This window comes from Mus caroli, unplaced genomic scaffold, assembly GCF_978045245.1.
Source record: "Mus caroli unplaced genomic scaffold, Mus_caroli_1 scaffold_10, whole genome shotgun sequence".
Classification (NCBI taxonomy): Eukaryota; Metazoa; Chordata; class Mammalia; order Rodentia; family Muridae; genus Mus; species Mus caroli.
The window spans coordinates 85,006,825-85,032,669 of record NW_028227265.1 but is presented as its reverse complement, the minus strand read 5'-3'; the positions used below and the strand labels follow the sequence as shown (position 1 = coordinate 85,032,669).

At 41.9% G+C, this 25,845-nt stretch overlaps 1 protein-coding gene across 2 annotated transcripts; it reads right to left on the bottom strand.

Annotated features, from left to right (window-relative positions):
- Nucleotides 1-2,596: 2,596 nt before the first annotated feature.
- Nucleotides 2,597-25,827, bottom strand: F11 (coagulation factor XI). Of its 2 annotated transcripts, XM_021170368.3 has the most exons (15): nt 25,720-25,827; nt 24,760-24,815; nt 16,626-16,788; nt 14,440-14,546; nt 13,435-13,594; nt 11,416-11,525; nt 10,909-11,068; nt 10,415-10,524; nt 10,148-10,310; nt 9,958-10,070; nt 8,192-8,351; nt 7,076-7,251; nt 6,060-6,155; nt 5,419-5,558; nt 2,597-4,799 (listed from the first exon to the last, which is right to left on the bottom strand). In XM_021170368.3, the coding sequence occupies exons 2-15, from the start codon at nt 24,812-24,814 to the stop codon at nt 4,638-4,640; spliced, it is 1,875 nt and encodes a 624-aa protein (XP_021026027.1). In that variant the 5' UTR covers nt 24,815; nt 25,720-25,827; the 3' UTR covers nt 2,597-4,637. The 2 variants fall into 2 exon arrangements, with proteins under 2 accessions (XP_021026027.1, XP_029336679.1); XM_029480819.2 differs by lacking the exons at nt 24,760-24,815; nt 25,720-25,827 and having other exon boundaries at nt 14,440-14,551; nt 16,626-16,712.
- Nucleotides 25,828-25,845: the final 18 nt, after the last annotated feature.

Here is a 25,845-nt window from a genome sequence, read left to right as displayed (position 1 = left end):
GGATTTCACACTTCTCTAGCGTCTCTTGACCCCTAAACATTCTGGTTATCAGTATCCCCGTTTGCTTTATCCAACACCCAGCTAGATGGCTCATTTAGAAACACGGTCCATGAGTCAGAGCATTCTTTCCCTACCTCAGGCAGTCTCACTTTCATGTGAGATGAACAACTTCATTCTGATGGCGGGTCAGCAGTTCTAAGTGGCTTTCTGTGTCATTGTCACAAAATACCCAAATCTTCAACCTCGAAAAAACTGGTTTCTGCGAGCTCCCTGGTTGGTGTGTGACTATGTCAGGTTGGGCAAGGAAAATCCAGGGAAACACAGCTGGTAGGAAACCTCTAAAGAGGGATCTGACCTCTTACAGAGGCGTGTTGGGGTGACTGAACCTGTAACTGCCTATGAATATGCATGTACTATATGTGTGTGTATGTTCGTATTGCTATGTGTGTATGTATGCAAATGCTGTGTGTATATGGTCTGTGTATCTATGTGTATGAGTGTGTATTGTGTATGTGTGTATACATGTTTGTATTGCGGTGTGTGGGTGTGTATATGTATGCAAATGCTGTGTGTGTACGTGCTCTGTGTGTATTGTGTATGTATGCATGTACTGTGTGTGTATGCATGTGTGTATACATATACATGTGCATGAATGTGCTGTATGTATGTATGTATGTGTGTATACATATACATGTGTGTGAATGTGCTGTATGTATGTATGTATGTGTGTATATGTTTTGGGGTATGCCAGTCAGATTTGTGTTACTCTACAAAGTTATAGCTCTCTTCTTAATAAGTAGAGAGAGCTTTAATTATCTCTCTGTTTACCACATTCTAAGGCTGAGTGCCTGCACATGCTAACTAGATTGAGATAATGGGTAGCCAGGGTATCATGGTTGGAGTGTGTGGGCTAGAACCAAACCCTCGAGCTAGGAAGTGGAGAACCATAGAGACTGGAGTTCAACTATTGCCTTGAGGGGCATATGTCTGCCTCCATAGACCTCCCACTAGATCTGACTTCTCAAAAGACTCCAGAGCCACTTCATTCAGCCACACTGGAGGTCAAACCTGTAACGGTCACCCTTGGCAGGGTATTCAGCCAACCAACAACCAAGTGTACTTCCTTCAACTGAAGTCCTTAGTCAGCCTGTTTCCAAAACGCTATGGCATGATTTGAGTGTTACTTATAAGTAGTCACAGTGTAGATTCTGCAGCTTGGATACAGAAGATGCTGTCCTGAAGAGAGATTTGAGGAGTACAGCAGGTAAGATGGTGCAGAGCCTCGGTAGGAGGAAGATGGCAGAGGACAGTATTTTTGATGGCACTCCTACTGTGTTCTAGGGGCTTCTGGGGAGGGCAGCTCGGTGCTACTTAGTAAAGAAAAGTGGAAGCCAGAGCTGGGGATTCAGGAAAGTACGACATAAAAAGGCTGCTCGCTAGGGAGTAGATATGTACAATTATATTGCTAAGGGGTAGATATTTACAACAATTATATTGTATTTGAAAAGTCAAGTACCTTGGAATTGAAGCAGTTTGATTTAATAGCCCCTGATATTACATTCACAGAGAATTTGTTTCAACCTGCAGATTGTGGGGTCTGTCCTCCTGCTTGGCTTTTTGATGCCAATGAAGCAGTATAAAGGCGCCATCTAGTGGCCAAATAACAAAGTATTTACAAACTGAAGGATTGGGCTCTGCTTGGTGGCCTCTCATGGTGGCAGGATGCTCTGGAAATTTCAGGAGGTGGGAAACACCTGGAGGAAGTAGTTCACATCTTCCTGTCCTGCCATCTGGTTCCAGGCCACCAGGCCTCAGTGTTGGGGGTCAAGTTACAGGAGACTGGACTTAGAAGCCCTCTCTGTAGTTCTTCTGTTGAGTAGTGAGTCTTAGGGACCAGAGAAACAGCTAATACATAGTTTGAAACAATAACATTCTACAGGCCAAGGCAGAAAAATACTTCAGTGCAATCCATTGTTGTGTAACAGACAGGGGAAGCTTGTCTGTGGAAATCAGAGTTAGCTCCAGGAGAGAGAAGATTAAGTGAGAAAAGTGCCAGAAAGTATACAGATTCGCCGCTTGTTGGTGTGGAGATGTGAATCTGCTTGGCGTAATTTCTTTTTCCTTATAGCTCATAGCATTTTCTAGGTACTAGATATTCAGAATTAAGATGTTGCACTTGTTCTGAAAAAAAAAATAAGAAGAAAACATTCCTTAAATAGTTCTCAGAGAAGACAGCAATGCCTCCTCAATTTCCTATGTGAAATGTAATAAATAGGTTATAAAAGGTACTGGTTGTTCATTGGTTGTGAAGTTGTGACCACATTTGATGTCAATTCTGTCTTACTCTAGAAGCATTTTGGATCCAGCCTGCTCGTGCCATTTCAGTGACATCGATCTCTGGCTTTTGCTTGTTTGCTGTCTTTGCTTTGTCTTGCTTGGGGCCATTTCCTTTCCAGGCCACTCTCTTAGCTTCTGCTAACTCTTCTTCTTCGTTGTCATTTCTTAGAACCCTTTGTGTCATGGTCATCTTTGTTTGAAAGTATAGATTTTGTGCAGCTCTTCTCTTCGGTTCGTACTAAATCAAGAGAAAACCCTATGAAACCTTCATAATTTATTGGCTGGCGCTTCAGTTCCCCAAGCTCAACAAGACACTCTGACATAACTGGGCACAATAAATACTTCTCATTTGGACAACTTGTATAGTTATCAACTCTGACTGAAAAGTACAGGGACAAAGTCCAAATACTACATTATTGCCCCATGTGAGGACAAAAGTCAGGTACTCAGAATACAGAGAACTGTTTGAGGAGGCTGCAGCCTCTATTGAAACCACGTTTGCTCTCAAATTATTCCCCACCCCCACCCCCAGTATGTACTATTTCAGCACACATTTCCGTCCAGCACATTCATTACTCAGCTTTGTAAACTCCTACTCACTGGCAGATCTTGGTAGGTTTTGGCTTGTCTTCCGTATCTCCATCCACCTGTACTTTCCCCTAACACTGCAAAAAGAGTGCAGGCTACGCTGAGATACTTTCCGAGGCAAGCAAATCAGTATGGTGTGTCTTCAAGGGACCACTTCCTGGAAAATTGCTCCTCCTATACGTGGCCCATGTGGAAATTAGGAAGTCTGCACTTAACACCTGCAATGGTGCTTGTCCAAGCCAGTTTGGGAAAATGCAAAGAGAAGACTGAAAAGGCCACTGGAGAGCTCAGTCGGTAATGATGCTTGCTAGGCAACCCTGAGAACTCAGATTTGATTCCCAGCATCTGTAGGAAATCTGGACAGCTGGATTGTGACGTGGCTAAGAAGGTACAGACATTTGTCACCAAATCTGAACACCTAATGTCCATCCCTGGACCTTACATGATGGAAGGAGAGCATTGACTCCTGAAGATGGTCCACTGCCCTGCACACACACTATGACTTGCACATGTGCACATGCACACCCAAGAGAGAGTGGGAGGGAGAGGAGGAGGAAGGAGAGAGAGAGAGAGAGAGAGAGAGAGAGAGAGAGAGAGAGAGAAGAGAGAGAGAGTGGGGGGGAGGGGAAGGGAGAGGGAGATTGATTGATTTAAGTTAAGCACCATGACATGTCTTCTTAATTTCAGTTTGGGGAGGTAGAGACAGAATGGTCCTGGACTTGCTAGCCTAAGTCTCCAATCCCAGTAAGACACTCTGTCTTTCAAAAGCTAGGGTAGATGACACATGAGAAATAATGCAAGGTTGATAGCCCCCACCAGGTACCTGCACATACCTAAACATGAATGTGCACAGACAGACAGACAGACACATACACACACACTCACAAAACCTAACAGACTTCTCAAAACCCATCACTGAATTGAGTCAGTCCTTTACACAGGAGGGGGATTCATATAGGCAGAGAAAAAAAGATTCTTACAAATGGACATTTTGAGTTCCTGTCTGCATTCCTTCTGGTTTTGATTTTGCACTTAACAACTCCTTATATGGTTTCCTTTGCCTTTCTACCTGATCTCTTGGTGCCAGCTAGGACTGCCTCCAGCCAGAGGTGTTATCTGGGAAGGAGTGGGAGTTTAGGGAGTAGGATGTCTCTGGAAGAAGTAAATGATTGACAGTAAATTCTTGAAGGACCATTCATGTCCCCAATACTTTCCTGTTTCCATTTGCTTCCTGCCTACTATGAGCTGAGCGGACTCCTTCTCCACGGCCTCCTGTGGCCATATTGTTCTGCCTCACCTTAGGCTAAAGCAATGGGGCCAGCCAACCAGATCATAGGCTAAAACCTCAGGAAAGGTGTGCAAAAGAAGTTTTTCCTTTTGTGAACTGCTTTAGGTATTTGTCACAGAGACTAAAAAGGCAGACAGCACCCTTACTTGATATTTTCCTTGTATATCTGATGTGTTTTTATTTTTAAAATCTCCATGCTGTATTTGTTTCCTTGAGTAGTAGCTGGATGCAGAAAACAACCAGTGGTTCTCCCAGATCAGGAATTCTGAAAATAATAGTTTTCTTTCTGGGTGTTCGTACGTATATCAAGGCCCTTCAGTTGGTTACAGTGGAAGAGTCAGCATCCCAGTGTCTTCACCAGAGATGTCAATTTGCTTCTATGGAATAATCTTCCAGGGCCACAAAGTGATGCCCTCAAACTCTTTCAGACTGTTTGAGTTTTCTCCAGAATCCAGTCCACGTACTTGGCCACGTTCGTGTAGACCCCCGGTCTCTCCTTCTGACCACAGCCTTCACCCCAGCTTGTGATGCCCACCAAGTGCCAGACCCCATTGTATTTGCAGGACAGGGGCCCTCCAGAATCTCCCTGTCAAAGGGGGAGAAAAAGAAGACACATGCCGGGATCATGGTAGGCCTTTCCTGAGTTAAGTAAGTATTGCTCACAGCAATTTCACCTAATATTCTGGCCCTCTCACAAGCATCCAAACATCCAATTGTTCTCCTTTATCCAGCTTTCCTTCCTCCTGTAGAGTTTAGTTTACCTAAAATAAACCCACCAAGTGGTCTGCTTGCGATGGCTAATCTGAGTTGTCAATCTCACACACCTGGGAAGAGGGAACACAGCTGAGGCACCTCTGCCATCAGCCTGGACTGTGGGCATGCCTGTGGGGGAACTTTCACCACTGCTAATTGTTAAATACATTGTCGCAAAAGAAAAGTATCGAACACAAGACTAAACACAAGCCAGGAAGTAGCACTCCTCCACGTCTCTGCTGCAGTTCCTGCCTACCTTGACTTTTAGCTATGGTGGACTGTGTAACCTGTAAGTTAGATAAACCCTTGCCTTCCCTGAGTTGTGTTTGGTCAGTGTTTTATCACAGCAACAGGAAGCACACTCGGACACTGCTCAATGGTAGAGTGGTTTGTACAAATGCATTAAGCTCTCACTTCAATCTGGTATGACTGATTGCTTGAGAATGTTTTACCTTGCACGCATCCTTCCCTCCTTCTTTGTAGCCTGCACAGATCATCTTGTTGGTTATTTTGTGTCTTCTGTATCTTGTCTGACATTCTTCATTTGACACCAATGGTACCTTAGCTTTCTGAAGAGTACTTTGTACTTCACCTGAAAAGGGTCATATTAGTGTTTTAGAGGAATAATTATTATAGATGTATATACAATTATATTTAAAAGCCAAAATTGTACATACAAATCCTGGGGGGAGGGTGGTATTACTAAGCTTGATTCATAAGTCATTTTTGTAAGTATGGAGTATAAAGAAGACATTGTTTCTACTATTGTGTATATAATTTCATTAATGTTATTAAGTTCAAAATTAACTGACACTAAGTAGAATTTCTTTTCAGACAAAATAATTAGAAACCAGGCTAGAACTTTTACATAGAGTGTTAGGTCCCAAACTAAAAGTCTCCAGTTAAAATGGTCTTTAGAGGGGTTTAATCATAGTTAACGTTTCTGATCAGATGTATTGATCTTTGTTATCAGTCTTCCTGTTATTGACTTGACTCACCTTTGGGCCATATGACTAGATAGAAACAGAGGCAATGGTTAAGCTCTGTTCTTTGATTTCAGGATAAAGCAGAGATAGAAGGCATGGTTTGTTACCTCTTAGTCCTGTGTACCCCCATCCAGTCACCCAGCATTCTGTGTGCACTGCGTTTCTATCTCCTTTGGAAGGCAGGCATATTGGCCGCTGAAAATCTAATTTTGAAAATCACAGTTTAGTCATCAGAAGCCACTAGGGTTTGGATCTGAGGTGTCTTCCCAAAGGCCCATGTTCAAAGACTCCATCCCAGCCTGTGACACTACTTAGAGATGAGAGAGAGAGAGAGAGAGAGAGAGAGAGAGAGAGAGTTGGGGGGAGGTATAGGAAGGAAGTGACGTCACTGAGGGTGGGCCTTTGAAGGGGCTATCAGGAGCCCCGTCCCTTCGTTTTTGCTTCCCAGCATCCAGGAGGTGAAAATTTGCTCCTCTGCACATTTCTTACCAAGGGCTCCAAAGCAGTGCAGCCCCCCAACTGCAAGCTGAAGCCTCTGACATCATGAGAGCCCATATTACCTTTCTTTCTTACAGGGTGGTTACATCGGGCATTTTGTCACAGTGGCGAAAAGCTGACCGAAGCAGAAAGAAAGCCAATCATTTGTCCCAGAAAGGGGTGTTACTTCACCTGACATTAATCATGCTCTCTTTCTTTATGATATTTGTTATCTTTTTCTCATGTGTTTCATGTCATGTGTTCAGTGGCACATATGAAACATCCCAAGCAGAAGGGACAGGAGAAGGGTAAGACATGCCCTCTTTACATCACCTTTTATTTTTAATGAGGTTTAATATTCTGTAGCATTTGCTTAATTGTGTTGTCAAGCCCTTTGTTACTAAAGCAAAATATCAATCATTATTCTTACTGCTTCTGTATTTTATAAAACGATGTCATTCTATGTACCTGAAGGCAAGTCTCCCCATCTGCACTCTCCAAGTCTAATCTAGTATTCTAAGGCAACCTCTCTGTCTCAACAGAGTGAGGCCATCTTTCCAGACCTTCCTTGTCTGGCTGTTGATTAGACCCCGTAGATGAGACTGTGAGTGAATGTTTACTCTAGGTCACCTAAAACTCTATATACCTGTGTAATTCATGGCTGATTCCAGTTTTAACAGGGCAATATCATACCCACTTTCTGCTGTCGTATACTGATCATGAATTATCATTTCTTGAACCCTGAAGAAAGCAGTCCCTTCATTTATTTCTGATTGATTTACAATGCCACCGTAGACACGCAGCTTTTTAGGTGTCTCTATCCTAAGGAACAAACAGAATGGAAAAAAAAAATCTATCACTAGGCAATTTCCAAATATTTGTGTTTCACAGTTATTTATACTCTGCATCTGTTTCTACCTTTAGGTGGTAAAAGAGTGATTTTATTCTCAAAACTTTTAGTCACATATTTCCTCTACAGTGAAAGCACTGGATTAGTTCTTGCACTAATATTGAACACTATAAATAAATGGTCTTTCCACTCCCCAGCACATCCACAAGCTCAGGAGAGTTCAGTATTAGTCTCAACCTTGTCTTGGACAGAATTTAAAGAAAAGTCACTGGGACTTTCTGTGTGTTTTCATATGTGCTTGCAAAGGGGACTATTGATCTCAAGTGTAGTATTGAATTATGTGCATAATGCATCCATGCATGGAAAAAAATGAACAAAACAATTAACCTCTAAACCTGTGTCTGGAAGCAACAGAGGCACTAAAGTAGTACAGAAAGGTTTCACTCAACCGAATTTCCTCGAGATACACGCTTCCCCGGCTAAGATGCTCACATTTGGCCAATATCGAAAAGCAATGCTAAGTGCGGGGATCTGGTTTGATGGTGTGTGCTGAACACGAAGCATTCATAGGCAGAGAAAGAGAGACTAGGGTAACCAGGAGTCAGAGAGCTGGGAATTGTGAGCTTCACTCTGGCCCTGTGCTTCGCCACCAGGCACCAGCAGGAAGTCAATGGAAATAAATTGCGTTTGAATGACAAGGCAGAGGTGGGCAATCTACTCTGCTCCTGCCCCTGTTCTACTGTGGCCAAATGATGAGAACTGGTCTCTTCTACACCATCATCTCTGCCCACACAGAGAGAACTAATTAATAAACAGGATCATTTACATTTTCAAAGTGTTTATTGACTCTTATGATAGTCCCAGATTTCACCTTGATGATGGCGATCCCAGGAGAATACCAATAATACTCACCCAGAGAAACAATGAGCTGCTGTCAGTATCCACTGGTTTCCAATGATGGAGCCTCCACACAGGTGTCCCCGGCTGGTGTGCAGGGTCACCTGCCATGGCCACTCACCGTGAACAGACGCAGCTCCTCCTACCACCCTGGGCTTGATTTTAGTTGTGCACACTACAACAGAGAGAGTGTGGTTAGCAGTTACCTAGGCTTCACTGTCCCTGGTCCTGAAAGGCTTCTGAGAAATCTCCCAGAAGCCTTTCAACCTATCAGCCGAAAGGTAACCTTTAGAAAGTTAACAGGCAAGCAGTAACTAGGACACGTTATCAGTAAGCCCAATGCAAGCCTTCAGAAAAAGTTCTATCTCTATGTCTGCTCCATCAACTTGAACAAAATGCTGAAAACTTATAGTGCTCAACTGCTCAACTTTGCATTGGGGATGAAGAATCTTTTAGTGGTGTCCATTGCTAGGTGCCTTTAGAAAGTCAAGTTACATTAGAGACCAACAACAGAGTAAATACGAAAAACAACTCAGTTCGATCTTCTCTCTTACATAAAGGTAAGTATTGTAGCCCAATACTGTACAGCGTAACTACTTCTCTATGCACGAGAAGGCAGGCAGGTTTATTACCCTCCATATTTTCTCCTCTGTCAATCTACACCTGATCCATTCTGTCACCTGTACAGACCAGGCTATAAATTCAACAGAGACAAACATAATGAAGGCAGAAGTGGGTGAGAAATGTAATCTTCAATGTATCAAGGTATCTGTTCTGGATCCCAGTTGTTAAAGCATATTCACATGACTTAACAGTCTTTCTAGTTGCTCCTTCTACCACGAAGAAATAGAATTAAGACAATACTTGTTTTGAATGTTCCTTCTTATTAGGTAAATTTATCATGAGTAAAACACAGTGTGTATGAAGTATAACTTAATTAACTTCCTTAAGAGGCTCAGGCCACCCAGAGATTGCTATCAAACCACTGAATTCTAGGAAGGCATGTTTTCTGTTTAGGGCACTGCAGTTGTTGGGATAAAACATCTCAATGTGCTATAAATCAGGTCCTCTGAAACTAAGGATGGAGTCACCTTCTAGAATAGCAAATGATCTGATGAAAAAGGTTTTATACTTTTGAAACTTTCACGAGGAGTAATTAGGGTCACACTTTGTTGATGAAATCTCACCACAATTTACAGGATATCTTAACACCTGGCATTATATATATGTGTGTATATATGTATATATATACATATATATATGAGAGAGAAATTATATATATCATATATATATCATATATCATAGCATCTAATCATGAAAGATTAAGTGGGAAGAAAATGAATAATTTATTTAATGGACTGGTTAATAGTTTAATCTCTGATAATTAAAAAAAAAAAAACAAGACAAAAGTATCCATTGATCTTGAAAACAAAAATTGGCCCTCTGGGTCTGTCTCTACAGGAAATGCCACTTGAAATGACATATATACATATACATATACACACGCACACAACACACACACACATATATACATACACATACATATATGTAAGGGAAAACCTCCAAATTTGTTAACTTTGTTCTCTCTTCCATGTCTATTTTGTTGTCATTTTTTATACAGGAGTTTGCTTTTTAATCCAATCTGGTATTAAATTTCTGATTCTCCTGCCTCAGCCTCCTTGTGCTGCTGTCTCCACCTCTCTGTGGTTGTTGTAGACTAGCCTCGTGTCGATATGTTACGTTGAATATTCCCCTTCAGTTGTATTTTTTCAAGTACTCACCATTATCCATTTTGCACAGCCTCAGTGAGTATCCAGAGATGCCTCCCCTCCCATGAAGTATTCTCGTCGGAGATCCATTGGAGGAAAGCTTTAAGTAACATCTGCCCCTGCGGCTGAAAACAAAACTCTGTAAGCAAAACTCATCCTACAAGGAGATGCTCCAAGAGCATCCACCTAACTTGTGCCTTACTTCCTCTCATTGCACAGTCCGTGCGATGGATAGTAGGTAAAGAACTGGCAGCGGGCGTTATTGGTACACGCTTTCTGACAGGTTTCTTGGCCTTTCACATCGACGATGTCCAGCTCTTCTCCCAAGAAATCAGTGTCGTTGTAAAAGGACGGATGGCAGAATACTAGACAACAAAGCACACGCCAGGTTTGAAGTGTGTAGCCTTCACAGTCATCCAGTTCCTTGGGGCTGTGGAGCTCAGGGAGAGGGACAGACTCCATTGTTTACCTGGGACGCTGTGCCTGCAGTGCTGGAGACTGAACCCCGAAAGGGCGTGGCTCTTTGTAAAGCGTGTGCTTGGTAATCCACTTTCAGATGTTTTAAGGAGACAAAGATGTCTAAAGGACCAAAGGGAGTGTATGAATAAATCAGATAAAATATACCAAAGAGAAAGACCACTTGTTACAAGTATAGCAAATAAAGGTAGCTCAGAGAGGCATTTAATAGCAACCTCATCCTAGCATCGCTTCTTGAATCACCAAGTCACGTTCTGCAAATTGTAATGTCATTAAGAACTTTTCAAAACATTTTTGAACCTTGCCCTATTGTCAGTGGTCCCAGAGTGTTTCCTCCTGCTGATACCATTCCTTTCTGCAATTCAAATCTATCTCAAGGAGTCCAGAAGCCTCCTGCTACTTAGACATTTCCTATCTTGATTGTGCAGCACGTTTTTATTGGCTGTTTTTAAAAAGACCAGATGACCCTTAATGATAACTCCTTACCTCTGAGATTCTTTTGGCCATGCTTGGGAAAAGAATGTGAAGAACAAACAAGTGGGGTGATGCGTGCAGATGCGACGACAGACGAAAGCATCTGGGGCCACCACGCTGTCAATGTTAAGGTCTGCCAGCACCATGTTTGGGAAAATGTCCCTGATACAAGCTGTCCAAGGGAAGAAACTGTGTTAGGAAGGCAGGGGCACCAGCAACATCATAGACATCCCAGACAGGGTTTGTAAATTGTATTACAAATGGAAAGTTCATCCAAAGACCTATTTATTTATGTATTTATTTTTGTTGTTGTTTATAAAAAGAACAAATTTGAAATTTAAGAAAGAAATGCTTTCCAGGACATAGTGAACCATATCACTATGAAGACAGTAAAAGGTTACTGGGTTCACTTCATGTATGACCATCTGCTGTTTTTAAAGTTAGACCCATTGCACATATTCTCTGCTTCACTCGGGCTTAATGGTACCAATATCTCATCGAGAAAAAAATGATACTTACCCAAATTTGAAAGTCCACAGGACTTCAATGAAAATCCAGATACCACGCCATTGAGCTTCGTTATTGTGGTTGGCGTCCCCGTTTGGGTGTACTTCAAAAGACACATTTTACTGAATACAAACAAAAATGGAAAAATATTGTTCTTTCCAAGTATATGAAAACATGAGAGGATAAGAAGTTACGGTCCGCAGGGGGGAAATGACTGTAATAACAGAGGAATTGCTCAGAAGTGTTCACCTGCAGAGCCAATTGGCCGCGTGAATCCTGGCAGCTCTTCTAACCACAGGGAGGCTCTGTGGACTCAGGAATAATGTTATCTCATCAGTGAGAGGACAACACAGAAGACCTGATGTGGTGTGAGGTGGTTGTGTGAACGGGTTCACGTTAGCCCTCCAAATATGCTTTTGTGTAAGCCCTAGGAACATTTTCCTGGCCTGCAGTTGGCATTCTGTGAAGTCTAAGACATAAAACATGTCCTCTGAGGAGAGCTAAAGAGAGCCATAGAAGGCTACTTTCCATTTTTTTTAATTATTCATTATAAAAGACATCTTTAATGTTTCACTTCCCATTCATTTTTTTTTCAGAATTATGGAAAGTGAGGTAGGAATAGCCAAGGTTAAAATCTAACTTCCACATACCTGTTGTTGACTGTGTAAATCTAGATAATGTCAAAGATTCCTAAGTCTAAAAATGAACTTTGAGAGATGGAGAGATGTCTCTTCTGGCTCTATAGTTATCTGCACACGTGTGTGTCTAAACGCACAGGCACACACATACATACACACACACACACACACACACACACAATTAAAATGTTTGTAAAAGAACAAGTCATATACTTTTCTAATAACAATTTAAATCTGAAGATGCAGATTTAGTCATTCCCTCTCGTTAGTCATATGTTTTTATATCACAGATTTCTTCCTGGAGGAGTTCAAAATCCCACATCGAACAGGAGAAAACTTTGCACATGGGTTTCAATGACTTCTTCTTGGGTAAGGGACAGAACTGTACATGTAGGTAGATAGAGAAACAAACTGTAAGTTTTGATGATTTTTAGGTTAGGACATTTGTTAGACTGGGAAGAGCATGGCCAAGCAAACCAGGGCACTCAGAACCATAAGTGTGAAAATGTAATGCCTTTTGAAGTTAGCTAGGATATAGGGTAAGCTTGTGTATGCTTTACAACATACATAGAATCTGTGAGGCCACGCTGTACGTATTGTATATGGTGTGTAGGGTGTGTGGGTATGCAAGTGTGAATAGGAAGTCCAAGGGGGGGAGATGTTAGAGTTCTGGCCCTATCACCTCCCTGCCTTTTCCCCTCCAGACAGGATCTCTCCCTAAGCCTGGAGCTAAAGAGAATGGTCTTGTCAGGCATCAATGGGAGGAGAATCCCTTGGTCCTGTGAAGGCTCTATGCCCCAGTGTAGGGGAATGCCAGGGTGGGGAGGCAGGAGTGGGTTGGTGGGTGGGTGGGTGAACAACCTAGTAGAAATGGGAGGGGAATAGGAGAGGGGGTTGGGGGGGCGGGGAAAGGAGATAACATTTGAAATGTAAATAAAGACAGTAAATAATAATAATAATAATAATAATAATAATAATAATAATAATAATAATAAAAGACCTGGAGCTAACCAGTGAGCTCCAACCATCCTCCCTCTGTCCCGTCACCCTGTGCCCATGTCCCAAGCACTGGGGTTAAAGGCATACACACCCATATCTGGCTTTTATGTGCATGCTGGGATCCAAACTCAGGGTCCCCGTGCTTGCATGAGCAGTGTGTTTATGCGCCCACTGAGCCATCCTCCAGTTCTGAAATTTGAATATGACTTAAATGTGTGTTAATTAGACAGGCTATGACCTTTTCATGACAAAACAGTGATTGTTGTTATGCAAATATCTTGGGGTTAAAAAAAAAAAAGTTTAGGCTTCAAATTGATGAAAATGCCTAAGGAACCAGCGGTTTTCTTTCCCCGACCAGGCTTATATCCAGGGGCTCAGACTCCCGCTCACTCACCGATGGTCCACACTGGGGAAATGCCCTGTCGCATATGTGAAAAACTGGCAGTGGGCATCGTCTGTGCATCTCTCCTGGCATTCTCGAGCATTCTTCACCACAGAGCTGTTATAGTTCATGCCCTTCATGTCTAGGTTCACGTACACCTCTTTGCTGCAAGCTGGAAACAAAGGCGGAGAATCTAGGCGTCACCAGAAGTGAGGGGCAACTACAGTACGCTGCCTTCACTGCTGGCCCTCTCGCGTGGAAACTGCTCGCTTCTCGCCCACTCTCCCGTGGAAGTTCTATGTTTTGGTTCACTCGGCCGTGATTCCCACTCCCACTAGGAGGTATTACGAGGAAGCCAATGTGCCTCTTAGACTGGAACCGCTTTAAGCTTGTACATTTGAAACTGGAGAGGGGGCTCAGCGATTCAAACCACTGGCTGCTCTTCCAGAGGGCCTGGGTCCAATTCCCAACACCCACATGGCAGCTCACAACTGTGCGTAACTCTAGTTCCAGGGGATCTGACACGCTCACACAGACACATGGAGGCAAAACACCAATGCATATAAAATAAATAAATAATTTTTTCAACAAATAGAAAGCTTGTGAATTTGCATTTTGACTTTCTGACCTCAAACCGCACTGACCAACTGGTTCACCCCTTAACTTACTGAAAAGTGCCCATGCCATTACTAGAACATGCACCACTTCAGTCTGCATTTTCTTCTCTTGATTTGAATTAGTTTTTATAACGAGGGCTTTTATGTGCAATAATAAGAACTGAGGTGCTGACATGCCTTTATGAAGCTAAGAAATGGTAAAGAGAGACAGTGTGCTTATGGGGAGAGGAAGGAAGAAAATTGTGTCCTCTACTCTACATAGGACGATGGTTCCTTGGTGGGAAGTTTAGACCTAGGTGGTAGTATTTTATTTTATAGCTACAAACCTGTATCTGAATCGATTACACGTATATACTCTAGTGGCTAGTTTTTATTGTATTTGATAAAAAAAAAATCTTACCACTTAATTGCTGAGGGCATTGCTTGAAGGAATATCCAGAGACCGCGCCTGTCATGTTTACCATTGGCAATATTTCTGTGACGCTGTCCTTCAGGATGCAAGCAAACCTGTTCTTTTTTTAAAAATAAAATAAAATAGTAAAATAAAATGAAAATAACATTATTCAGCGGGAATTCATGCTTTCAAAGAGTGGATCCGAAGGTCAAAGAGAAGGAGACAAACGACTGGGTTTCCTGCCAAAACAAATGTTTAATTAGCAAGATTTGACTTTGCTTTTTATTACAACATCCCTACATCTAAAAGAGCACACATGGCCCTCCTTTCCAACAGGACATGAACAAGAATGGAAGGACTTTAACCTATTGCTAAAATGTTGCTTAAAATCTGCCATTTTTGTGTTGTCCTTGAGATAGAAATGGTTTTCTATGTTTTACATGGCTACATTTTAAACTTTAAACACACACTCTCTCAGTCTCTGCCTCTGCCTCTCTCTCTCTGTCTCTCTCTCTGTGTCTCTCTCTTTCTCGCTCTCTCTCTCTCTCTCTCTCTCTCTCTCTCTCTCTCTCTCTCTGTGTCTGTATGAGATCACATGCATGAGAAAGGCAGAAGGTGGCATTGAATCACCTAGAGCTGGAGTTACCAATGATTGCAAATCTCTGGAAGTTGGGGTAGCAAACCTAGGGCCCTTTAGAAGAGCAGCCAGCAAACTTAACCGCTGAGCAATCCCTCCAGCCCACACATGGTTACATTCTAAGATAGTGTTAGAAATGCAGAATGTCCTTCTTTGCATTTGGTTCAACAAAGCCTAAAGTTTTATCCCTGTCTTGCCAATCTCTGTTCTAGCTTTCAGAAGAATATTTAATGCTGACAGCAATATGTAATCATCTGAGAAACCAGCAATAACAAAGATATTGGCAACTTAATTTTGCATTAAAGGTTATATATTAAAATTTCAAGCTTAGCATAGAGACAGAAATGGATGCAATATTTTAAAAATAAGAGAAGGAGAAACAGCCATAGGAACCTGTGAAATTTGATGAGAATTTAATTAACAGCTAAAATTAACATTTCAAGAATGTTTAACTTTGTTGAGCTTCTTACACTTTCCTTATTGGGAAATTCATGCTGAAGTATTTAGATGTGCAGGTCGATGATATTTTAAACTCACTTTCAGTATTTATCTGTGACCATATACAGGTAGGTAAAGCAAATATGACAGTGTTGCGATGACCTTCCTTATATGGTATTAAGGCGTGTCTCTGTACTTTCAATTGTGGAATTGTTGATTGCCATACTGGCAAAGAGCTAAGTTCTGGCAGATGTTTGGTATCGTCCTGTCTATGGCCCATCACCAGCTTCCGATTTGTAAGTGCTTGTCCTTCCACAACCCACTCATATTGCCTAAAGTGGGACAGGAAATACAAGGGTGGGACTTCTGGGGGTGGGGGGGAGAGAGGGAGAGGGAGAGGGAGAGGGAGAGGGAGAGGGAGAGGGAGAGGGAGAGGGAGAGGGAGAGGGAGAGGGAGAGGGAGAGGGAGAGGGAGAGGGAGAGGGAGAGGGACAGGGAGAGGGAGAGGGACAGGGAGAGGGAGAGGGACAGGGAGAGGGAGAGGGAGAGGGAGAGGGAGAGGGAATGGAAGAGAGATAAAGTGTTAGCTACTTGGCAGACAATTTAAGTTTAGAGAAGAGAGCTGAGAGTCTGCCTGCCCCAATGAAGGGCCTTAAGTTTTATATAAAAGTCTGCATGACTTATTGAACCACTGATGGGAGCCAAGAAAGCCACATAATATGACAGGATATTGGAGGGGGTAGAAAATTGTTGTAATAATTTTTAAAGTAGCTTTTAAAACATTTCCCCCCTAATTGAAAGGTTAGAAGGAAGCTCTAGATAACCCCACCATTGTTAGCCAATAGCCAAGACAGGAAAAGAATGTAAGACAAACCATGGATGAAGAGCAAAAACGTGACTTTATGATTGAGATCCCAGGAGTTATTACAGTTTTCCACCAATGTGCCTAAGCGCTATCCTCCCTGTAATATTTAGTATTTCCGTGGAAGGAAACTTACTTTCCAGCCGCTAACATCCCGTTTTGTAAAATGGCAAGAGTGGGGTTGTAAGGTAATCTGCATTGGTGAGTAACTGGCACTGGAAATCAGTTCCTCTTCAGAGAAACAGAAACTGTTACCGTTTGGTAGGATCCTCGGAAGATGACTCAGCCATGAACGTGAAGAGCAAGCACCGTGGGTGGTGAGTGCAGACCAGGCGGCAGTAGGTGGCGCTCGGTGTGAAAACAGTACTCAGGTCACCTCCTTGAAAGCTGATGTCTTTGAAGACCTTAGTAACACATTCTGTGAAGAAAAAACCACGTGGGCGCACATTACTGCGGATGTTGGTGGGCGCTTTCCTCGTTACATGGTTTGTTAAAAAGTCAATGCCAAATATGCCTGACCTCGGACATCAGATCCGGCAACGCTCTTCAGGGAACAGCCCCAGATGGAGCTATAAATCACAAACAACATGGGGGCCCTCCGTGTTGTCCCATTTATGAGTGATTGTCTTGGGAAGGCTGCGGGAGCAACCCAGTGATTTCTCAGCTGTTGACCGGCAAGAAGAACACACTCCCCATGAAACCCCTCTAGGGGGTCAGCAAGGGTGTGCTGTGTTTCCGTTCATTTATTGTTTTGACACTACCACAAACTAAAAGCCAAGACTGACGACCCCTTGTATGATGTCATGCGAACATTAAAAATGGTCTCGTGACCAACATTTACCAGGGAAAACTCACTGAGTTCTATTTAGCAAAAACCTCACATCAGTTTTAGTTTTTAAAAAGTCAAAATGCATAAAAATTCAAAAGTGCTCTGTTGCTAGAAGAGATAGCTAATAATTCACACAGTATGTGACCTTTTAAGGGACTGTTGCCTAGTGACTGAATAAAAGATTACTTCATGCAGCCATACATGCCCATGGAGAGGTGTTGGTAGCCCATTTCTCTTTATAACTTGAAAACAAATACCAGACTCATGTGGAAGTTCTTCCAGAAGAATAAAATCTAACTCAAATACAGACTGCTGTAACAGCCATCAGTCATGTCTTGAGAGGATTGTAGGTGCATAGCAGTCAAAAAACGTCCTATGAGGCTTGTAGGGCCTAGATAACCAACGAGCTGAAAAAAAACTCATGTGGTTTTTCATTGATCCCTAACCAAAATGTGGTACATACATAACTGTATTATTAATGTAATCAATTAACATGATTAATATTTGTCGTGTATGTGATGATGAGATATCACATCATTATGATTTGTCGATAATTTGTTGGTTATTTCTATTCAGTTTTGGGCATGCCACTAATGTCATGTAAGGTGTTAACTCAGAGCCACAACTAATTCTGTACTGAGTATTTTCCACTTTAGCTACTCATATTTCAATATAATGATTTTCCCCAGCAACCTTATATTTTTAATCCACGCCTTTACAAAAGTTATTCCAAGGATAGGCTCCTCTGCGTCCACGGGGCTGCTGAAGGGATTTGTGGGGAGGAAGAGCAACCTCACTACAGATCCATCCCCAAAATCCAGCAGAGATTTGGTAGGGAACATGGTTTTCTCCACTACAGGCAAGTATCCCAGGAGCTACGTAGAGATCCGACTTCTTTTTCCAAGTTCAGTGTTGTCTCCCACCAAACCATACCGTGCCTGTTTCCAGCTAATTGGCAGTCTATTCCCACTTCACAGTTTATCTGTTAACTCTAAGAAATGCAACATTTTACTATTAAGCCATCATAACACATTAAAATGTTCTTATCAAGCACAACACCAGGATTTGATAAGTTGAATTGACTTTTAAAGGATTAATAAATGTGCAGTTTTGATTAGGATGTAGCCACTACTTGAATCGTTTAACCTATAATATTGACTTTCATAATCTCAGTACAGTTCCTAGTACTGACGAGAGTTGGCTACTGTTTGTATATTGAAGAGTTTGAACAGAAGAGCTGGAGTTAGGGCCTCTGATGGGCCCTCTGTATCCTGAGTCCTGAGATTACAAGTGTGTGCCTCCACTCCCGGGGGATCCATTGAGTTTGTAAACTCCTTGCTGATCTGCCTGAAATAATCAGTGCATTCATTACTTTGAATTTTTCTATGTACATAACCACATTTATGGGAAGAGTCAGTTAATTTCCATCTTTCTCCTGACTCTTAGGTCCTTCGACCTTCCCTACTGTGGTGCACAGGATCTCTAATATAATGTTTTAAGGGAAGTGACAGTAGATAGTCTCTCAACATATTTATTGACACGTATTCGTTGCATAGCAGTGGGCTTCATGGGACACCTGCATAGGTGTGTATACATCATAATATCATAGGCATGTATCATGTAATTCGACTATATTTATTCTTCATATCTTCTCGTTTCTCTCTTTCCTTCTAGTCTCCGTCATCCCCCTAGACTCTAGAGCCTAGAGTGTGTCACTTCAAACACACACACACACACACACACACACACACACACACTGAATTTTATGTATCCATCCATATAAGGTCTAGAATCGACAAGTTTGAGAAAATGTGATATTTATCTTCTCCAATCTGACTTATCTCACTGAATATGATGATGCCCAGTCACAGTCATCGTCACACAAACGTCATGATTTCATTCCTCACTGTGGCCAAATGAAACAGGGAGAACACAGAGTTAGGTGGGTACAGAATGGGGGGTGGGTCTGGGTGGAGTTTGGGGAGTCGAGGTAAAAATGAGCAAAATACGGTATATGGCATTCTCGAAGAATTAGTAAAAAACTAAAACAACCTTTTTAGCTAAATGCAGAACATGCCACCCCCCCCCAGCACTGTGCCTACATCCAGCGTTTGCTCTTTGCATTCATCTATTGATGGACACATAGGCAGACTCCCTGACTTGTGAATAAATTTCCATGCTGGCGAGGCTGTGGGGGGAAAAAAATCAAAATCTGTAATGAGATGTCACAGAAAACTCAAAGTAGAACTGAACCCCTCCTGGGAATGTCCATGATGGCTCCTAAGACAACTTTCTGAAGATGCTTGCATCTCTCTGTTCCTTGTTTCCTATTCACAGGAGCCAAGTTGTGGATACTCCTGCCTTACCCCAGGACCTCAGGGAAACACTATTTCAGTCACTATTACATATGAGATTTCTTGAAAACTTTTGGTTTGAATTTTTTCTAGTTGTTGTTGGTTTTTTTAAATTTTTTATTACATATTTTCCTCAATTACATTTCCAATGCTATCCCAAAAGTCCCCCATACCCTCCCCCCCACTCCCCTACCCACCCATTCCCATTTTTTTGGCCCTGGCTTTCCCCTGTACTGGGGCATATAAAGTTTGCATGTCCAATGGGCCTCTCTTTCCAGTGATGGCCAACTAGGCCATCTTTTGATACATATGCAGCTAGAGTCAAGAGCTCTGGGGTACTGGTTAGTTCATAATGTTGTTCCACCTATAGGGTTGCAGGTCCCTTTAGTTCCTTGGATACTTTCTCTAGCTCCTTCATTGGGGGCCCTGTGATCCATCCAATAGCTGACTGTGAGCATCCACTTATGTGTTTGCTAGGCCCCAACCTAGTCTCACAAGAGACAGCTCTATCTGGGTCCTTTCAGCAAAATCTTGCTAGTGTATGCAATGGTGTCATCGTTTGGAGGCTGATTATGGGATGGATCCTTGGATGAATCGATCCATTCCTATCTCCTTGTACTAAGGTCAAATCTAAGTGGATCAAGGAACTCCACATAAAAACAGAGACACTGAAACTTATAGAGAAGAAAGTGGGGAAAAGCCTCGAAGATATGGGTACAGGGGAAAAATTCTTGAATAGAACAGCAATGGCTTGTGCTGTAAGATCGAGAATTGACAAATGGGACCTCATGAAACTGCAAAGCTTCTGCAAGGCAAAAGACACCGTCAATAAGACAAAAAGGCCACCAACAGATTGGGAAAGGATCTTTACCTATCCTAAATCAGAGAGGGGACTAATATACAATATATATAAAGAACTCAAGAAGGTGGGCTCCAGAAAATCAAATAACCCCATTAAAAATGGGGCTCAGAGCTAAACAAAGAATTCTCACCTGAGGAATACTGAATGGCTGAGAAGCACCTGAAAAAATGTTCAGCATCCTTAATCATCAGGGAAATGCAAATCAAAACAACCCTGAGATTCCATCTCATACCTGTCAGAATGGCTAAGATCAAAAATTCAGGTGACAGCAGATGCTGGTGAGGATGTGGAGAAAGAGGAACACTCCTCCATTGTTGGTGGGATTGCAAGCTTGTACAACCACTCTGGAAATCAGTCTGGCTGTTCCTCATAAAATTGGACATAGTACTACGGGAAGATACAGCAACACCTGGGCATATATCCAGAAGATGTTCCAACCGGTAAGAAGGACACATGCTCCACTATGTTCATAGCAGCCTTATTTATAATAGCCAGAAGCTGGAAAGAACCCAGATGCCCCTCAACACAGGAATGGATACAAAAAATGTGGTACATTTACACAATGGAGTACTACTCAGCTATTAAAAGGAATGAATTTATGTTGTTGTTGTTTTACAGTACTACTTAGTCATTGGGAAAGTTCTGAGTTTGCTGAACTATTTTGTTATGAGTAAAATCTTCGATGTGTTAGATTATTTTAATTTTGTTCTTCTATGGCAAAATATATATGACATAAAGTTTGTCACTCTGGCCCTTTTCAGGTTTCTAGAGCTGTGGAATGAAGTATGTACCTTAGGTACAATTTCCACCACTATTCTAGAATTCCTTCAGCTTTTCCAACTGAAAACTTGTACCCATTAAATGGTCATTAGCATTAGCTCCTGGTCAGTTCTCTTCGGTCTTTTGTTTCCCTGAAATCGGCATCTCTGGGCACCAGACATTAGGGGTTCAGTCATGTGTTCATTTGTAAATGACTCATTTCGTTGAGTATAAAACCACGAAGGCTCAGCTCTGCCCCAGTATGAGGGAGGATTTTCTTCTTAGCACGCTGAGTAATATCCTGTTTTGTGTTGCGTGTGCATACTGTGATTTTCTTTAACCTTCTGTCCATTGGTGAATACCCAGGTTGTGCTATGACACGGCTGAGTGTGCTTCAAATGCCCACGTTTCTCTCTTGCTGGTTCTCTGCCCGATAGCAGGAAGACACATGGCAAGTCTCTGTAGGAGTCTCCTCTTTCACTTTCTTTGGATCTATATCGCATCCTTTGATTGTTTTTCTTAGATTAAAGTACCTCCCCATTCCTAGAATTAAGCAAACTTGGCCACAATATGCCAATGTAATTGGTCTTTTAATTTTCTTTCTTTAAAAAACAGATTTTAAAAACTTTTTCATTGTGTATGCAAGTACATATGTATGTAGGCATGTATATATGTATGTATGCCGTGTGTGTGTGTGTGTGTGTGTGTGTGTGTGTACCTGCAGAAGCCAGAAGAGGGTGCTGTGTTCCTGGAAGTTAGAGTCATAGGAAGTTGTGAACCATCTAACATGGGTGCTGAGAATTGAACTGATCCCATGCAAGAGCAGTAAGTGCTCTTAACTACTGAGCCATCTCTCTAGCCTCCCATTTATTTTTCTTTAAAATATGTGTTGGATGGTTTGGTATAGCCGATTTGAGACAGAACCTTGTTATGTAGCCCACCCTGGCCTCGAACTTTGAATCATCTTGCCCCCACTTTCTCAGCTCTGAGATTTTTAAGTGTGATACAACCACAATGGATAATATTTTGTCAGTTACATTTGCATATATATTCATAAGCAAAAAAGTCTTATAATTCTCAGAATGTCCCTGTGAACTTAGCATCACTGACATTTAGAGATGGGATGCAGAGTGTGAGAGGACACAGTCTTTCCAATCTATGTTTATGTTCTGTTTAATTCATTTCTGCTAGTTCCCCACCCCATCTTCTAGATCCTTTGTATCTACTTCCTTCCTCCTTCTTGAGCACTGGTTTTTACCATTTCTCTATGCTAATATATATGCATACATTTTTACAGGTCATCTTAGCCCCAATTTAACTGCATTCCAAAGCTTCACATGCCATATATTAATTATATTAGAGTCAATTAAAAATTATTGTGATCTCATCTTTGAATCATATTTAAGAATATACTTACTTAACCCAACACCCAGGACTTTTAATTATCATTTTCTTAGAATGGTTCTTTAACAACTAAACAACATGGTCTGTTTAGTTTTTACCCTTCAGAATTTATGGAGACCTGTGAGGCACTGGGCGAGCCTTGATAGAAAGGGTAAAGGTCAAGTGAAGTCCGGAGTGTGTATTGTTTGACATTGGCGTGGTCATGTCAAGGACCCCACTACCACAGACCCCTGGTAGTGCCAAAGCCTTACTCCAGGGTGAGACTGGAGGAATGACAAAACCTTCCTCTGGTCTGAGTATGGATGTTGGGGGTATGGACAAAACCCATTAACCCCAGCATCCTCCTTATGGACAACTGCAATCGGAGACTTCTTAGCTACCTCCTGCCTGGCCTGGCCAGCTCATCCCTTGTGCTGTACACTGTAAAAGTGCCGAGGTTCCAGGTGGTGCTGTAGTTGGTGCTGCTCCATCAGAGTGAACACAGCTCATCAATCTCAGTTTTACTGTGAGTGTCTGTGTATCTGTCCTTTCTTCAATCCCTAGCTGCCCCAGTCAGGTGTTCAGGACCAAGCCACACAGAACCAGGCAGAGACTTGTTTAAAGTGGTCAGCACTTGCCACTGTTTTATATGAACACATAAATGCCCTGTGTGTGTATCGACACAGTTTTTGAATTCAGTGTTTAAGATGTTAAGACAGGCTGCCGAGTGATGATGGTGCACACCTTCAATCCCAGCCCGTGGAGGTAGAGGCAGGCAGATCTCTGAGTTAGAGGTCAGCTTGGTCTACAAATTGAGTTCCAGGACAGCCAGGGCTACAGAGAAACTCTGTGTCAAAACCAACAACAAGAACAAGAACAAGAACAAAAACAACATGTCAAAACAGCACTGTACAAGACAGTACAAATAACAATGGGGTTTCAAAACATTGATAATGAAGGACTAACCTGAAAATCAATCTAATCACAAAGAAAAATTAATCTGTAGAGTTTAATATGTTACATATGTTTATTTTATTTTAGATCTGCTACTGTTCACATGTGCCACACCAAAAAGAACTAACTATGCTTAATATGTCAAAGGCAGTCTCAGGCATTCAATATAACATAAATAAATTATTTGAAGAAGTGCTTACACTAAGTTGTTAAGATCAGTATTGATGAGGTAACTTCCCATTTCATTCTACTGAATGGTAAGCAATGTATTTACTGGATGTAATGTAGAATGGAAGCATAATTGCAATGGGTAAATTAACCAAATGTGTAAGCCGCACATTAATATTTCTATAGCATTTTCAGTTAGGAATTGGTGAGTGTGTGTGTGTGTGTGTGTGTGAGAGAGAGAGAGAGAGAGAGAGAGAGAGAGAGAGAGAGAGAGAGAGAGAGACAGAGACAGAGACAGAGACAGAGACAGAGAGACAGAGAGACAGAGAGAGACAGAGACAGAGAGAGACAGAGACAGAGAGAGAGAGAGAGATACTAGACTAAATCCCTTATGGAATACTAATCAATGAGGTGAGTGGAGTCTTTTCTTTCTAATCTTACTCCTAGGAATCATGGCAATGTGTTGTGTAGGTAGATAGAGATGCAACTCTATAGACAGATATTACTAGCATTGTAATTCTATATTCAAATCTCTTCCTTTCTTTGATGTATTGAAGGGGAGCTTTCACTGGAAAATAAACGACTCTGTTTCCTTCCTTGGAGTTCACAGCATGGAATTATTCCACAATATATGGGGTCTGAAGTGTAATTTCTTTTTGTGGACTTAGACTGTTTCCTACATTACGGGTCAAGGAATGAGCTATTTCTAAGCTATACTTAAATATTGAAGAGAGTCCTTTAAAATTGTGGTAAAGATGCTGAAGTATAACTCTTCACGGTTGATGGCTTCTAACTGGGTAAGGGAGTGGGGAGGGGAGTGGGGGAGGAAAAAGACTCACTTTCCTTTAAGGGGCTGACCATTGGGAGTTTGATCACATTCCCAACGAGTATATATTCTCAACACAAATTGGACTTGATGATTTTTTTTTTCAAGAAGGGGGGGTGGGGTGAGCTGGCAGGGCTCAAGAGTGGAAGGATGAACTTAGAAGGAATGGGAAGTGAGTGTGATCAGGGTGCATTGTATGAAATTCTCAAGTAATAAAAATATTATGTTAGGGGAAAATAAATACAGCAACTTACCACTAGAAACTGAGGCAAAAAAGATAAAATATAACACCTGATGTAATGAGGTCATCCTACAAAGAGAAGAATGTCACTGTTTTTAGAACAGAGTATAAATTTACAACAAGTTTGCAGACATCAGACTTTACACAGAGTGAGAGGGGCAACTCCCTAGGTGGTGTTCATGGGGTCTCCCCCCTCCCCTTGGTAGTGTTAGGACAGCTCCAACACGGTGTGAGCTGCTCAGTCTAGTCAGAGATCTGCAGAGGTCACAATGAACACTCCCTCCTCCCTGCCCTCTCTCCATCGATGCCTCACTCCCAACTCTGAAAGCCCCCAGTCACTGTCATCTGAACCCCTCCCTAATCCAGTTTCCCATCTTTATTTTTTCTTTCAACTCACTTCCTCTTTCCATTTTTGGGTTCTCTCTTTGTCTCTGTCTCTCTGTGTCTCTCTGTCTATCTCTGTCTCTCTTTCTCTCTCTGTGTATGCATGTATGTGAGTGAATGTGAGTGATACATATCAAAGAGCTCTGAATGATTTTCCTCCTTACAACAGTTTCTATTTCTAAAACAAAAAATTACTGCAAATTCATTAATATATTGACTTCATTACTTGTAACTGTATGTGACCTACTAAATTCTGAACAGGCTGTTAACACACGCGCGCGCACACACACACACACACACACACACACACACCCCTTCATATCTAGGCCTTGTATTGCTCTTGAGTCTTTTTCTTGAAAGATAATTCTTACTGACTACTAGTTACTAATCTTCCCCTCTGCCTCCACGGAAGTTCTCCTTCGTTTGCTATAGAGGGTGACTAAGGAGATCTACAATGTAAAATCAGATACATTTTAATAATCAATCTCTCTCTACTGATAAAAACATTCATGTTTTTACTCTTTATTCCAGAAGACAGGGCATTAACAGATAGAAGTTGCTGAGAGAAATGCTCGTTTTGAAGCCGTACCTGCAGATACTTTGTGTCTTTGCTGTAGTCCTCTGTGGTGTGTTTGCTTTCTTTCCTATAGTCTTGTCCTCTTTCTACGGGAGCCGGTATGGAACACTGTTGCTTAAATGTTTGCTTGTGCCGTTA